The sequence below is a fragment of the Vicia villosa genome, linkage group LG3 (genome assembly GCF_029867415.1).
Source record: "Vicia villosa cultivar HV-30 ecotype Madison, WI linkage group LG3, Vvil1.0, whole genome shotgun sequence".
NCBI lineage: Eukaryota > Viridiplantae > Streptophyta > Magnoliopsida > Fabales > Fabaceae > Vicia > Vicia villosa.
This window is the reverse complement of record NC_081182.1, coordinates 24800295-24816828: the sequence shown is the minus strand read 5'-3', so window position 1 is coordinate 24816828 and position 16534 is coordinate 24800295. Positions and strand designations below refer to the sequence as shown.

At 34.2% G+C, this 16534-nt stretch overlaps 1 protein-coding gene and 1 pseudogene across 1 annotated transcript; both read right to left on the bottom strand.

Moving 5' to 3' along the window:
• Nucleotides 1-17: 17 nt before the first annotated feature.
• LOC131660697 (protein PHOTOSYSTEM I ASSEMBLY 2, chloroplastic-like) lies at nucleotides 18-2273 on the bottom strand. Its single transcript, XM_058929991.1, has 3 exons — nucleotides 1909-2273; nucleotides 544-693; nucleotides 18-400 (listed from the first exon to the last, which is right to left on the bottom strand). The coding sequence occupies exons 1-3, from the start codon at nucleotides 2113-2115 to the stop codon at nucleotides 326-328; spliced, it is 432 nt and encodes a 143-aa protein (XP_058785974.1). The 5' UTR covers nucleotides 2116-2273; the 3' UTR covers nucleotides 18-325.
• An 11445-nt stretch (nucleotides 2274-13718) lies between these two features.
• On the bottom strand, nucleotides 13719-16185 carry LOC131657732 (uncharacterized; annotated as a pseudogene).
• Nucleotides 16186-16534: the final 349 nt, after the last annotated feature.

The window sequence follows — 16534 nt, the reverse complement described above, 5'->3', positions numbered from 1 at the left end:
CATAAAATTACATTATATATAAAATCAATATAATTTTTTAACTACTTAGCTGAACTGTTCCTTACAAAATGAAACAACTTTCATATACTGTGTTCTTATAGGAAGCTTGGCATTTACATGTTTGAAACTGAAACCTACATTTGTGGTTTCAAGCATACTGTCTCATTTGGGAAAACAATTACACTTGTACATGTTATTATACAGAGAAAAATACAACATAAAAAGCGTATACTGAAAAGTGAGACGGATGCAGCAAGTGGCGTACTACAACTTCAATCCTCCCAACTTGAAACATATATCGACCATTTCAGTAGTATTATTTCATCTAGGATGTAGGAGGCTCTTCCAACCACTTTGCACGAAAGCCTGTTCCTTGACAATTTGAGCAGCACATTGATCCCTAAAGAGTGAATAACAACAAATTAACAACAGAATAAGTCTCTTGCAAACTGTTCTATGCTGAAAGTGCACTGAATAACACTACAAGTTAGGGCAGTTGTATAGGTAAACTGAAATCAGATTAATCATTCCTCCTAAATGTACCTCTCCAGTGCAAATAATACAACTAGTGTTTCTGGATGGAACTTCACAAAGCATGTGGTCACCAAGAACCAAAAAACCAGTACCTCCACACCATTTGCATTCAATATGCCCTTTTGAGTTGCAAGATGAACACACAACTGGTCTTGGTTGCTGCAAGCATAGACAGGAGAAATCAAGAGCCAAAAGATAAATATCAAAATGTATCTAATTTTAAAGCTATAGCTATAGTTATAGAGCGTGAGTAATAAAGCGATAAATTTTAAAATTTGATCATATGTAGCTTCTTTCGTTTGTCCCAGCATCAGTTAATAGTAATATGTTCTTAATTCTTATTAAAAAAAAAACTTCAATGAATATGTTGCCAATTACAAGAATAAATGGTCTGTTTAGAATGACTTGATTGAACATATCTACTTGAATAAACACTTGTGAGACTATTTGAAAGAGCTTATAGAAATAGTTTATGATATATCCATAAGTTCTTTTCAACTTATTTCCCTTAGCATAGTATATGCAAACAACTTATAGCTTATATATAACTTAACTTTATGTTATCTTTTGTTATAAGATTAGGTTATACATAAGAAACTTATATAATAAACATTTAATTAAGCTATTTATCCAAAGAGAGCAAGGATAATACAACAACAACCAAGCTTTATCCTACTAAGTGGGTCGGCTACATGATCAACTTCCGCCATAATGTTCTATCCAAATTTTTAATCTCGAGATCTTTCTTAATAACTTCTCTAATAGTTTTTCTAGGTCTTCCTCTACCTCTAGCTAGTTGTTTAACTTCTCTCCATCTAATCTACTCTGCTTAACATAGAATCTACAGGTTTTCTCTCTACATTCCCAAGCCACCTAAATCTATTTTCCGCCATCTTTTCTACTATACATGCTACGCGACAGTCTCTCTAATATTGTCATCTCTAATCTTATTCTATCTAGTCTTTACACACATCCAACGCAACATCCTCAAATGCAATAAACGTGGATAGTAGACTATTTAAAATCATTTTTCATATGTAATTGGTTCAAATGCAATAAACGTTGCAAGGTTTATATTTGATTTGATTCCATTCAAGACGTAAGCATGACCAAAACAACTTAATGATCACAAAACGATACTGTATAAAACAGAACTTGAAATTGTTTTTAGATTGAATTCAAAAATCAGACTTACACCACATGCAACCTATATAACAGTAGTAACTGTTCCTAAACTATTTAACAGAAACCGAATATTTGAAATAAAAATGAACAGTTATGGTAAATCAAATTTCAAAAAAAGGACAAAAATATCACACAATTACAATTTAATTTGGTGATGATAAAATTGGTATTGGAGGTTGGAATAGGAACCTGAGAGATTAACCAGGCTTGCTCCATGCGTTTGGTAAAATCGGAGGAGGAAGAGGAAGAGTCAACCATGGAAACCCTAACGCGAAAGCGAGAAATTCGGTTATTGACGAAACTTGCATTGCCGTTAAGGAGCGATGAAATTCGAGTCGTTGATTTAGGAATGAGCGCAGAGGCGCAACAAGAAGAAGCACAAGTAGACCCAGCCATGGAGATTGAACCTTCAATTATTAGCGATGTTGTGATCGATATGGTTGTTGCCGTCAAAGAGAAACGATTTCGCGGCAGAAGATATTGAAAAGAAAAAGAAAGAACACACGGTTTTTGATTGGCCCACTGCTTCTCTTCCCACGTTTGCAAACAAGTATTAGAGGAAAATATTATTGATAAAAAAAATGTGAAAACAAGAAAGGAGATTTTTTTTTTAAATAAGGCTGATATATAATAACAGGAAAAAGTGGTACAAAAAGAGGGGACTAAACCAAAACCCTCTCAACCAGAAGAGAACCTAAAGAAAGGGCAACCAAGCCTATTCTTTACAAAATCTACCCTTAAAAAAAGAAGAATAATGAGTAGTACCAATTAAATCTAAATCTATGTTAGCGAGGGTATCAGCACAACTGTTCCCTTCTCTATATATGTGAGAAACAATAAAATTCCAATTAGAAACTAAATAAATACAGTTTAACCATCTGGATCTAATAGCCCACGGGACCCTATACGGAGGTTTAAAAGCAAGAACCACCGACATGGAGTCCGATTCCAACCAAACATTCTTCCAATTCTTCTCATGGGCGAACTCAATTGCTTGTATAGCACCCGAGAGTTCAGCAGTGAGAGAATTAGACATACCCAAAAAAGAAGCAAAAGCTCCTAGAAAACACCCACCATTGTCTCTAGCAAGACCGCCGCAAGCCGAAAGTTCCGAAGGAGAACGAGAAGCACCATCACAGTTTAATTTAACCCAATTCAACGGCGGGGGCTGCCATAAGACCTCCTTAATATTCGGAGCTCTCGGCGGCCGAATTGTCACCTTAAATCTCTTAATGTAGAGACATGATTACCAGCAACTAGCACAGAATTTTTAATCACCGAAATACAAGAACAAGTCGTGAGAATAAGATCATAAAACCTGGCCTTATTGCGGGCGAACCAAATCATGTGCAGTAACGAAAAGACAGCCGTAAGCGTAATCACTCTGCATTGGACAGGGCCGTCTTTGTCTAAAGTCCTCCAGATATCATCCCATCCAAGAATCGTGAAAGAGAGGTTGAGCATGGAAGAGAGCCAAGTCCAAAGCTTCAATGCAAAGTTACAATCAAAGAAAATATGTTGCTCCGATTCAGCGTCAAAGAAAGGAAATAATACCACTATGAAATCCCAATTAAATAAAAAATTAAATTTAAAATAAATTAAATATTTTATTTTAAAATAATAACATGCATACATTCTTACATTTCTTCTTCAATTTCTTTCGTACTAAAATATTTAATTTATACAATTAATGAATACTAAAAATACACCAGACAAAGCTCGTCAATTGTATCTCTTCATATCAAACTTGTTATTAATTATATTAATAGGTTTTTATTATGTTTCAATGCATATATCCTTGTATCCATTTTTAGTTTATATAATTTGTGTATATCACATGAAATGTACACAACAATTATTCCTACTTTACAACATATTTTTTATATGGTATCAATATTTTTCTGGTTAATATCTCTCGCTTTATTTTTTTCTTCTTCATCAACACCCTTGTTTTCATCTGTCACGATGCCTGAAAATCCGCCCATCACTGATCACTCCACAACAAAGCCAAACACAGATCCTTATGTTATTCACCATTCAGATAATTCTTCAATTGTCCTTGTTACCCCTTTACTTATTGGTGATAACTATGGTTCATGGAGTCGTGCAGTAACAATGGCACTTCGTGCTAAAAATAAGTTAGGTTTTGTTGAAGAGCCACTTACCAGTCCGAAGAAGAAAAAAGACATTCCTAAATGGCAACGTTGCAAAGATCTTGTTGCAAGTTGGATTCTTAACTCGGTTTCAAGCGAGATTCGTCTCAGCATTTTGTACGCTGAAACTGCAGCACAAATCTAGTCCGATCTAAAAGATTTATTCTCTCAATCAAATGCTCCTAAAATATATCTACTGAAACATTCAATTTCCGCCCTCAAAACAGAAGGCATGTTTGTCTCTCTTTATTTCACTCAACTCAAATCTCTTTGGGATGAACTCAATTCTATTGCTTCTGTCAATCCTTGTATATGTGGTAATGCTAAAAGTATTCTTGATCAGCAAAATCAAGATCGTGCCATGGAATTCCTTCAAGGAGTTCATGACTGTTTTTTTGGATGTTCGCAGTCATATTCTTCTATAATCTATAATCTAGTTCATCAGGAAGAAAAACACCAAGAGATCAATTTTCGCCCTCTCCCTGCTGAAGAATCAGCTACACTCCATACCTCTAAAGTTCCATATCGCACTCAAGGAAAATGCCAACGTGCTTACTGTGAACACTGCAATAAGCATGGTCACACTATTGCAGCTTGCTATCAGATTCATGGTTTTCCAAATAAGCCACAAAAGAAATCATAATCATCATCATCCTCTTCCGCTAATCAACTTTCAAGCGCACAATATCAAAAACTCTTATTTCTCTTAACTAAAGAAGAGACTGTGGGACCATCAGTGAACTTGGCAGGTATAACCTTTACTTGTATTCCTTTTTCATGGATTATTGATTATGGTGCTTCAAACCACATATGCACATCTCTTTCTTTATTTTCTTCATATTCTCCCATTCATACTCGTATCTCTTATCAATTGCCTGATGGTTCTCAAGCGCTTGTGAAACACATAGGCACTATTGATTGTTCACCATCACTTAAACTTACGAATGTTTTCACATTCTGACTTTCAAATATAACCTATTATCTATCTCACAATTAACAAAATCAATAAATTATGACGCAATTTTCTCATTTTCTAGTTGCATTTATCAGGACCGGGCAACGAAGAAGTTGATTGGTCAGGGTAAAGCTCAAAATGGGCTCTTCTATCTAAATGATGCATCAATATCAAATAAGCATGACAATGATCAATATTGCCTTAGTCATCCATCAAGCTCTCCTTTTAGTTCTAAGCATTGTAATAAGTTTGACCTATGGAATTCACGCCTAGGTCATCCATCGATGTCTCGTTTTAATTTCATTGTTAAAAATTCTCCAAATATTAATACAAATAAAGACTTTATTTGTGAAATCTTTCTGCGTACGAAACAACCACGTTTACCTTTTTCCTTAAGAACTACTTATTCATCTCATTGCTTTGAATTAATTCATGTTAACATTTGGGGTCCATTCTCTATACCATCCAATAATGGATCACGTTATTTTCTAACAATTGTCGATGACTATTCACGATGTACTTGGTTGTATCTAATGCAACATAAATCTGAAACATTAACTATGTTAGTTCATTTTCTACTCAAATAAATTGTCAATTTAACACTAAAATCAATCAAATCAACTCTGGTAATGGGGACATCTATCTTCCCCAACTCCCAACCATTCGTTCCGAGAACAATTAATAAATTTTGTCCATACAGATGCAAACATGGTTTCATGATCATGGCATCATTCATCAACGTAGTTGCGTTGCAACTCCTCAACAAAATGGAGTAGTGGAACGAAAACATCGACACCTTCTTGATGTTGCAAGAGCGTTGCGCTTTCAAGAGAACTTACCTCTTTCTTTTTGGGGTGAATGTGTTCTTACTCCAGCATACCTTATAAACAAACTCCCTACTCCTGTCCTAAAATATAAATCTCCTCATCAAATTTTACTTGGTTCTCCCCCTTCATACTCATCACTTCGTGTGTTTGGATGTGTATGTTTTGCTAAAAATATGAACATTCAACATAAATTGGATGAGCGGTCTAAACCTGGTATTTTGTTGGTTACCCTTTTAATCAAAAAGGATATCACATATATGACATGAAAACTCATCAAATATATGTCTCTCGCGATGTTCAATTTCATGAACAATATTTTCTTATCATTCCTTCATACCTCCGGTCTTTTGACCAACTAGCTGACATTTTTACTAAACCCCTTGGAGGCGATTCTTATAAGCGACTACTCGGCAAGTTGGGTGTTCTTGAGATTTCAATCCCACCTCCAACTTGAGGGGGGTGTTAGGAATATATTATACAATTAATGAATACCAAAAATACAGCAGACAAAACTCATCAATTGTATCTCTTCATGTGGAAATTGTTATCAATTATATTAATAGGTTTTTATTTTAGGTCAAATATAGACTAGGTTTTCAATGCATATATTCTTGTATCCATTTTTAGTTTATATAATTCATGTATATATGTAAGGCAAATCACATGAAATAAATACACAACTATTATTCCTATTTTACTACATATTTTCTTATACTTCAAATCATCATTTTTTTCTTACTTGTCTTCTCTTAGCCTCTCTTCAAACTACCATCAAAACCACTATAGAGGAGAGATTGTCGTTATGACCAGTACACAATCGTGCTGGAACTCATTCTGCCCTAATCCCCGATAAGCTAACGTCCCACTTCACCATATTTTTGAATTTATTTTCTCTTCTTCACCTCTCTACCAATCCACCGTGATCCTCTTTGCTCTTTTCCCTATCACACAAATCAGTTCTATAGAGACTTCCTTAACGTTAATAGACAACAACTTTACCATGGAAGATCACTTGTACCATTTCTACAACTTCAAATTAAAGTTTGTAAAAAAATATGCAACTGGAGAAAAACATAACTTTAGATTTTGTGTATTTAAATCCAACCTCATGAAAATCAAACTCAATCAAAAGTATGTGTGTATGTATTCGTGCGTGTGTGCATGCGCGCACATTTTTCGCAAAAACTGAATTATAATATATAAATCAACAAATAATTTCAATTTACTTTTTAAACAATTTTGCTCACACTTAAGTATTGAAAATGTTATTTTTAAAAATGTTCATATATATATATATATGGGGCAAAATACCCTTTTTGGTCCCTTAATATACCCCAGAGTACATTCTGGTCCCTTATCTTAAAAAAGTGTCAAAGTGGTCTCTTAATTGTTTTAAGAGGTCCACGTTAGTCCTTTCCGTCCAATTTTTTGAAACGGCGTCAACTTTTGCTTGGGTGGCATCTGACGTGGCACTTGGTCATACGCGTGGAATGTGAGGTCATTAAATACCCAGAAAATTTCTATTTTTTTTTGCAGCCAGCATTCGAGCACAAGCTCACTTGGTTGCTTGACTATATATCAAACTACTACACCACTTCCACTTGATTATATGTCTTACGCAATGAGTAAATAAAATTGTGTCTTTCATCAAGATAGATTTGCCCAGAATTTTCATAACCCTTTCTTCCCAAATCCAACAAAATCATTCATCTGATAACGTAACAAAATTGTTACCCTTCAAGAAATCGTAACAAAATCGTTACCCTTTCATAATCCTTCCAGAATCGTAACAAAATCATAACCCTTTCATAACTCTTTGTCCAAAATCATTCTTCCTTTTCCCCAATTTAATTCACAAAAGATCATTATACAATGCTATATGATCGCGACTTTACGTGTCTATTAATCGTGAGACTAAAAGATATCGAATCCACAGGGACTATAAATCGATCTACCGTTATCTAAGGTTACTATGTAAAGCTAAGGCTAATGGTATTTGAATTGTTTAAAAAGGGAAAATAAAATCTTAATTCTAGAAAAAATATAAATGCGCAGATATCGGTATGTAATTCGTCTAACTTAGGTGATCCGAAATTCCATTGGCCAGATTATTTATCAAACCAAAAATCTTTATTAAATATGTCGTTTAAAAGTCCTCCTCTCAAACTCTCGCTCTATGGATTAAGACTACGATCCTAACTCTTAATGTACGCTCTCGCTGTCCCATCAGATTTAGAAATGCTTTTTGAAAACAACAGATTTAATAAAATGCCTTTTTCACGTAAACATTATTTACTTAAAAACCCTTGTCTCAAACTCTCGCTCTATTGACTTAGATTATGCTAATATTCCCTAACGTACGCTCTCACTGTCCCGCCGAGTTTAAAAACACTTTTTGAAAATAAATAAATATCTAATCAGTTTTAATACGCTCTCGTTGTTCTTAAAACTAATGTCTAGTGTCTACTATCAGGTTAAATATCTCAAACTCTCACTCTGTTGATTTTTAACCTTAGTCCAGTTTTAAAATCTCAAACTTCCGCTCTGTTGATTTATAAACTTTTAATAAATTCAATTAGACACTAAAACTAGAAAAAGGTGATTTTCGATGAAATATTAATAAAGCCCATTTATTTCGGATCCCTTCGATTAGATTAATTTACATATCGATATCTGATTAATTTAGCGAGACATACCGTTTAAATTAAACATGCATAAACAATAATAATTCATATATTTAGGCATATTCAATAATTTATAAACGAGAAACATAAAACTATAAATTAAATAAATGATAGAAATAAAAACCTGAAAATATAACTTGAATTAATTCTTGAACTTGAAATAGAGAACACTTCACCACAAGCCAGTTGGATCTGTTCTTAAAATTCTTTGATTAAATAATGAAAATAAGGAATTAAAATACTATGATCTAACGTAAGGTTAGATCCAATAAAAATTACACAATAGTTCCCGGTGTAGAAACTATTGTGAGAAAATAAATATCTGCCTAAAGCTATGAAAATAAGAAGGAAATAATAACATAAATTTGAATGCTGGAAAATATTGCTGGAATCAGAAATAGGAAAATAAGACAAGAGAAACTATGGCTGGGACTAAAAATGGTCCCAACCCTTTTACACGAATACTCCTCTCTTTATATAGTGATAATCGTTGGAAGTTATCATGTGAGAGCTAGGTAGGGGAGATCATGGTTGGAGAAGTTGAGAAAATCATGGGGTGAGTGGACTTGGTTGGTTGATTGCAACGTGCAGCAAAAATATAGGAGATGGAGACGGAGACGGGCGTCTCAAATGAAGACGGGAGTCGGGACCTTGAGACGGGCGTCTCACCTTTTGAGTGGTGGAGACGTGGGCCCTCATGGCCTTGGAGGCGGGCGCCTCCACTTGTGAGGTGGGCTCGGCCTTTTAATTTATTTCTTTTCTTCTTCACCTCCCTCTTGCTATATAACCTCCCTTCCATTTCTTTGGCTTTTTGAACGATTTCTTCTCTATTTCTTTCCTTTCCTCAACTAGTCTTCGAATATCCTAAATATTTGAAACAATAAAAATACCGGCATAATACTAAAATAAAATGAGATAATTAAAAGAAAATAAAAATATTATTTATGTAAATCAAATCAAATATACTATATAATTTCGTGTTATCAAACTCCCCCACACTTAAACCATTGCTTGTCCTCAAGCAATCAATAAGATAAAACAGTTGGACAATAAAAATTAAATACATGCTCATTACATCGCTCGAGTTGTACTTGGCTACAGAGTGTTTTTGTTAGAACCCTATGAGGTTAATCTTAACACTAAAAGGACAGTAATGACACTAGAGAACTCCCCATATGCATACCAATCTGAATCATGCCATTATAGCTTAACCTTATTCTTGTCGCTTTGTTTTACCCGTTGCATTCGCGCGCAATCACATTAAGCCTATTATCTTTTCACGCACATAGTAGAGCAGCCGGTTAGTGATTATGATCCTTAAGCATGGAGTTCTGGCACAATTACGTGGTATACTTCTTTTATGCTCGTATTGCAATTTGCGGGGGATCAAACCGTAGTTCTCCCTAGCAAGTTCGGTACCAGATAAATTCTGAACCAACCAACAATGGGTTTCTTTTATCAAATATCTTAGGTTCCATAACCGTTGGGTTAAATGACCGGGTAAGGGTCGCCTAACTTAGTTGGTACATTCCCAATAACAGTAAAGCATAAAGATTTTTATATATTTTTTTATGAGGATCATTCACTTATATTCATCGACTCTCTACGTAGTTTGTGTTTTAGACGGTGCCGACTGCTAGATAACCTACTCAGGTTACTTTAAAACTAAAGTTTATGGTTTTGGTATAATAGGTAATCAAATCGGTGATGCATACTCGGGGTTTTAGAGTGTCGAGACGGTAATAATATTGTCTCAATTTCACTCAAGTTTCTAACATGTCTTATAAATAAGTAACCTCATACTTTCGAACGTGTAGAGCCATGCATCTAATCACTTGATAATTTTGTTATGGCTCAAGAAAATATAAGAATTTGAATAAACACGAAATTTTTTGCATATAAGACTTAACGTTACATAAATGTTTATTTGAAGGGGAAATTGACGGTAATATAAAGCTACTTAGAAAGCAGTAAAGCTTCCTCCTCCACACTTAAACCAAACATTATCCTCAATGTTTTCATATAAGGTGGATAAAGGAAAGATAAAACCTGTATGGATACTATTGGCGGGCTATCATGACCAAATCCGCTCTGCGTTTGGAAGAAATACCTTCTCCTATCATGCTCATCAACGGTGTCACCACCAGCAGCAACATTTGTTGAAATGTGCGTGGGCACCGGCTCATTTTTGAGATGATCATCTATAGATTTTTCACCTAGATATGGTAGAGACGTGACAAGCGATCCATATCTTTATTTTCTGCAAGTTCAAATAATAAAAATAAAATATTAAAATGAAAGCTCGTGGGCTGCCTCCCACGCAGCGCTTTGTTTAACTTTGATAGCTCGACGGCTTAAGAGTGCAAGCACTCAAGGTGGTTCTCTCGAGAACGACTCCTCCGTTGAATTTTTAGTAATCCTCATTTTCCATGGCCACTTATCGAGCCATCTCACATATCCCTCACCTTTTCTTTTCTTTCTTTTGTGGGGTGGTTCATTCTTTTGAATTTGTGGTGGTGGTTCTGGATCTATCCTAAGTATTAGATTTTCAAGTTTGGGCTTAGTGATTTCATCCACCACCTCAAAGGTTAACCTTACCCTCTTAACACCGATGGTCTCCTTAGTTTCATGCTCCTCTAAATTTCTCTTTTTATGCAAGACTTCAAACAAGGGTGCATTAGTGTGGATATTTTCCAATACCTCGACACACGTTTTGGATTGGGATTCTACCTTAGCTTCCACAAGACTTTGCAGAAAAGGAATCAGTGGGGTATAGTGAGGAGGAACAACAATAGGTTCTTCCTTCTCTACCTCTTTTACAACCTCCCTTTCAGTTGGTGTTGGTGGATTTTTCTCAATCTCCACTCTTTTCTCACTAGAACTCTTCTCAACCACATTATCACTCTCCTCAATCTCATTATCCCTCTCCTTAGGAATTTTGATTTGTTCTTCACTATTGTTTGCATCCATATACTCCTCAAGTAAGGGTCCCAGAGGGTTTTGTTCAAGTTGGGAGATTTGAGTCTCTAATGCCATGTTGTGAGTCGCGAGGGACTCAACCATAGTGGTCAGTTGCATGAGGGTTTCATTGTTTTGAAGACTTTGTTTGATAAACTCTTGGTTTTGGACGGTTTGTGTCTCTACAAAGTGCTCCATCATGGCTTCTAATCTAGCGTGAGTTAGCGTCTCGTCAGAATCCTCCATTGATGTTTCGAAGTTAAAATCATGGGATTCTTGAGGTTCTTCAAAGAGAGTTAGCGTTGCATTTTGTGTTTCCTCAAAGTGCTTCGTCATCATAGATTCTAGTCTAGAGAGAGTTTGTGCTTCAATGAATTCCTCCATTAAGATTTCGAGGTTGGATTTATGATAATCTTGCGATTCCTCAAAATGTTGGGTGTGGTGCTCGTAGAGGAAATTTGGTTGATGATAAGTTTGTGTTGCATTTTTGAAATCCACTATTAATGCTTCGAGGTTAGAATTATAGGATTCTTGTGGTTCCTCAAAATGTTGAGATTGGTAGTTGCAGAGGTAGTTTGGGTGAGAATGAGTTAGTGACCCACTGAAATTCTCAAATAGTATTTCGAGGTCGGATTTGTGAGATTCCTGTGATTCCTCGAAATACTGGGGTTGGGGGTTATAGAAAAAGTTTGGGTGATACATTGTAATTTATGAAAGAGTGCCTTAGTCTCTACTGCGTAACTAAAAGAGTTACGATATCGACTTAAATAGTCTCCGGCAACGGCGCCAAAAACTTGATCGCGACTTTACGTGTCTATTAATCGTGAGACTGCAAGTGCACATTCGTGTCGTGTAGTTTTAAAAGATATCGAATCCACAGGGACAATAAATCGATCTACCGTTATCTAAGGTTACTATGTAAAGCTAATGCTAATGATATTTGAATTGTTTAAAAAGGGAAACTAAAATATTAAATCTAGATAAAACATAAATGCGCGGATATCGGTATGTAATTCGTCTAAATTAGGTGATCTAAAGTTCCATTGGCCAGATTCTTTATCAAACCAAAAATCTTTATTAAATATGTCGTTTAAAAGTCCCCCTCTCAAACTCTCGCTCTATTGATTAAGACTACGATCCTAACTCTTAATGTACGCTCTCGTTGTCCCATCAGATTTAGAAATGCTTTTTGAAACAACAGAATTAATAAAATGCCTTTTTCACGTAAATATTATTTACTTAGAAACCCTTGTCTCAAACTCTCGCTCTATTGACTTAGATTATGCTAATATTCCCTAACGTACGCTCTCGCTGTCCGCCGAGTTTAAAAACACTTTTCGAAAATAAATAAATATCTAATTAGTTTTAATACGCTCTCGGTGTCCTTAAAACTAATGTCCAATATCTACTATCTGGTTAAATATCTCAAACTCTCGCTCTGTTGATTTATAACCTTAGTCCAGTTTTAAAATCTCAAACTTCCGCTCTGTTGATTTATAAACTTTTAATAAATTCAATTAGACACTAAAACTAGAAAAAGGTGATTTTCGATGAAATATTATTTAAGCCAATTTATTTCGGATCCCTTCGGTTAGATTAATTTACATATCGATATCTGATTAATTTAGCGAGACATACCGTTTAAATTAAACATGCATAAACAACAATAATTCATATATTTAGGCATATTCAATAATTTATAAACGAGAAACATAAAACTATAAATAAAATAAATGATAGAAATAAAAACCTGAAAATATAACTTGAATTAATTCTTAAACTTGAAATAGAGAACACTCCACCACAAGCCAGTTGGATCTGTTCTTAAAATTCTTCGATCAAATAATGAAAACAAGGAATTAAAATACTATGATCTAACGTAAGGTTAGATCCAGTAAAAATTACACAATAATTTCCGGTGTAGAAACTATTATGAGAAAATAAATATCTGCCTAAAACTATGAAAAGAAGAAGGAAATAATAACATAAACTTGAATGCTGGAAAATATTGCTAGAATCAGAAATAGGAAAACAAGACAAGAGAAACTATGGTTGGGACTAAAAATGGTCCCACCCCTTTTACATGCAATGTTGTCAGAATCGAGATCTAACATAAGATCGGGAGGGGACATTAAGATCGTAAAATATAAAATCGTAATTAAGATCAAAAGATCTTACACAATTTAATTTATAAGATCGAGAGATGATAACAAGATCATAAAATATAAGATTGTAACCAAAATCATAAGATTTTACCAAAAAATAATACTTAAAATGTTTTATATTATATATTTAATAGTGCATAAGTTTGAATATTAAATATAAACCCATAAAGTCTAAATTGAAAACATAAAATTAAAAGTCTCAAATCTTAAACCTAAAATAACAAAGTCCATAAAATAAAATACTCAAATTATAGAGGCTAGTACAAATCATAAATACGCTGATAATTTGGATTATCCCCCATAATGTCATCTCCTTCATCTTCACTAATCTCATCATCTCCTCCACCATTATCATCATCATCATCATCATCATCATCATCTTCTCCATCACCTTCGTCTGAATTTTCTTCTTCATTGTCACTTTCTATAGTTTCAAAGACATCAAATTCATCTACATGTGCAGTTGATTTAACACCAGTACTTTGCATCAAATCTTCGTCTAAATCAGCCACATTTACATGATTACCACCTGCATTTTCTTCCTCAGCAACACACCACCAATCATCATCATCTTGGAAATCATCGATTGTTAGATCTCGCTTTTTCCTTTCAGCCTTATTCTTGGTCAATCTTGTATTTACCATCACATACACAAGATCGTTCATAGTCTTTTGTTTCAACCGGTTTCTTTTCTTCGTATGAACCTTAAAATGGGAAATATTAAATTAAAATGCATAAGATATAGTAGCTATAAAAAATATATATGATAATTTGAAAACATACCATCTCAAAAGCACTCCAGTTTCTCTCACAGCCAGAAGAACTGCAGGTCAAACTTAACACACGAATAGCAAAGTTTTGCAGTTCCAGGCGTGCATCACCTTAATATTCCCACCATTGAGTCGGTGTCTTGTTTTCTAGTCCATGTTGAGCTATTTCACTCCCAAAGAACCCTTTTTTACTCTTAAAATCCTCAAGCTGACCATCAATTTTATTCACCATATCCATGTCTCCTCCCATCATCCTTTCTAAACATGCATACATCCCCTGTTTAACTTCATTATCTGCTTTGAAATTAGGTTTGTAATGCAACATTGGATTAAGATAGTAACCCGCAGCATGCAAAGCCCTATGCAACTGTTTGTCCCATCTGTCATCTATAATCTTCCATAAAGGTTGGTAGCTTGAGAAAGAAAAGATTAAATTAGTTCATAAATAAATACTTATATATTATTTATATGAAATAAATAAATCTAAGATATTTTATAAAATTGTACCTTTTTCTCTTATTATTGTAGCTAGTTTGAATTTTCTCTTTTGCATGATCCATTGCTTCATAGATATAGCCCATGGCTGGCTTCTCATCAGAATCCACCATACGCAAGACTTTAAGTAATGGAAAAGCACCCTTAAGGCAAATAACCAAATTCTTCCAAAAGTCCCTGTTTGTGACTATATTTTCAACTAATTTCCCATCTTTTGTCTTGGCAAATTTACTATCCTTCCATTCCTTAGAAGTGAACATCCTATACAATTCTCCTTTCTTATCATTCAAGCAACCCAAACACAAATATGATGTTGCAAAGCGAGTGACACCAGGTCTTATCAACTCACCTCTTGCAGTATAATGATGCAACAAAGTTATAAGACCCGTCCTAGCATAAATGTAAGTTGTGATCTTTTTACCCGAAGCAATAATCTCCTTATGCATAGGTATTTTGCTCTCAAAATCCTCTAACATTAGATCAATGCAATGAGCTGCACAAGGTGTCCAATAAAGCATCTTCCTCTTGTCCATCAACATTTGCCCAACCAACTTATAGTTTGCAGCATTATCTGTTACAATTTGAACAACATTTTCTACCCCCACTTCCTCAACGATGTCATCCAGAATTTTGAAAACTTTATCAACTGTCTTTGAAATTCCAAATGCATCAATTGATTTTAAAAAGAAAGTTCCCATAGGACTATTGACTAAAAATTTTATGATAGTCCTCCTCTTTTGGTCAGTCCATCCATCACTCATTATTGTACATCCAAATTTTTTCCAAGCAGCTTTATGCTCCACCAATATGCCGTTTATTGACTCAACTTTTGTCTTTAAATGTTTACCTCGAATGTCATGATAAGATGGTGGCTTATATCCTTTACCATATCGGGCAATCATTTCACACATCTTTATAAATTCTTCATCTTTTACAACGTTAAAGGAGATAGCATTGTTGTAAAAATAAGTTGCAACTTGTAGGTCAGTATCCTATTTTTCTTAAAAGCATCGTTGATAGTTGATTGAGAAGTTATCCCCCTCTTGAAAATATTTGCAATACTTGAAGATTCAGCTTTTTTTCTCTTACCATCTTCCACATCAACCTCTACTACATCTTCACATAGAGTTCTCTTCTTGATGAGTTGGGTTTCCAATTTATGAACAATGGTAAACATTTCTTTGCGAACTTCATCAGGAACAGATAGGCAGGGTTCAACATTACTATTTGTCCCAGCTAAATGATGCTTAAATCGAAAAACACCGCCGCTATACTCTTCATGACAATAGTTGCACTTGATCTTTCTTGATCCATCGTTTACGGGAGTGCCATGTTGCCATCCCACATCTTGTCTCTGACCGGGAGCATTTTTTGCGACTTAACTTTTTCTCACATTTTTAACACTTGAATTTGTTGGAGGAACCGACATACTACTACTACCACCAGTCATCTGTTCCATTAACAAAAAAATTAAAGCAAATAACTTTTATATAAAAATAATTAATAATACAAATATTTTTTGAAAATTAAAACATGTAGTAATAAAAAAATAAAAGAAAGAATGTAAAAGAATATCTTACAAATATATATAAATAAATAAGTAAATTTAAAAAACAATTTTTATAAAAACCACAGATAAATAAACTAATTAAAAAAAATAAATAACTCTTCTTTAAACCTATATTCATTTGTGTTTATAATATATTTATAATATAATTAACATATTGAATTGAAAAAATATTCTGTATGAATATTTGAGAAATAAAAATAATTAAAAAAATTAAAGCACTGTCACGTGAAGAAGAAAA

Bases quoted from the DNA above. Each gene is read 5' to 3' on its own strand.
- LOC131660697 (XM_058929991.1), bottom strand. From the start codon at position 2,115: ATGGCTGGGTCTACTTGTGCTTCTTCTTGTTGCGCCTCTGCGCTCATT. The intron at 694-1,908 runs GTTCCTATTCCA...CTATGCTTGCAG, and splicing joins AAGCCTGGTTAATCTCTCAG to CAACCAAGACCAGTTGTGTG. The intron at 401-543 runs GTACATTTAGGA...TTCACTCTTTAG, and splicing joins GTATTATTTGCACTGGAGAG to GGATCAATGTGCTGCTCAAA.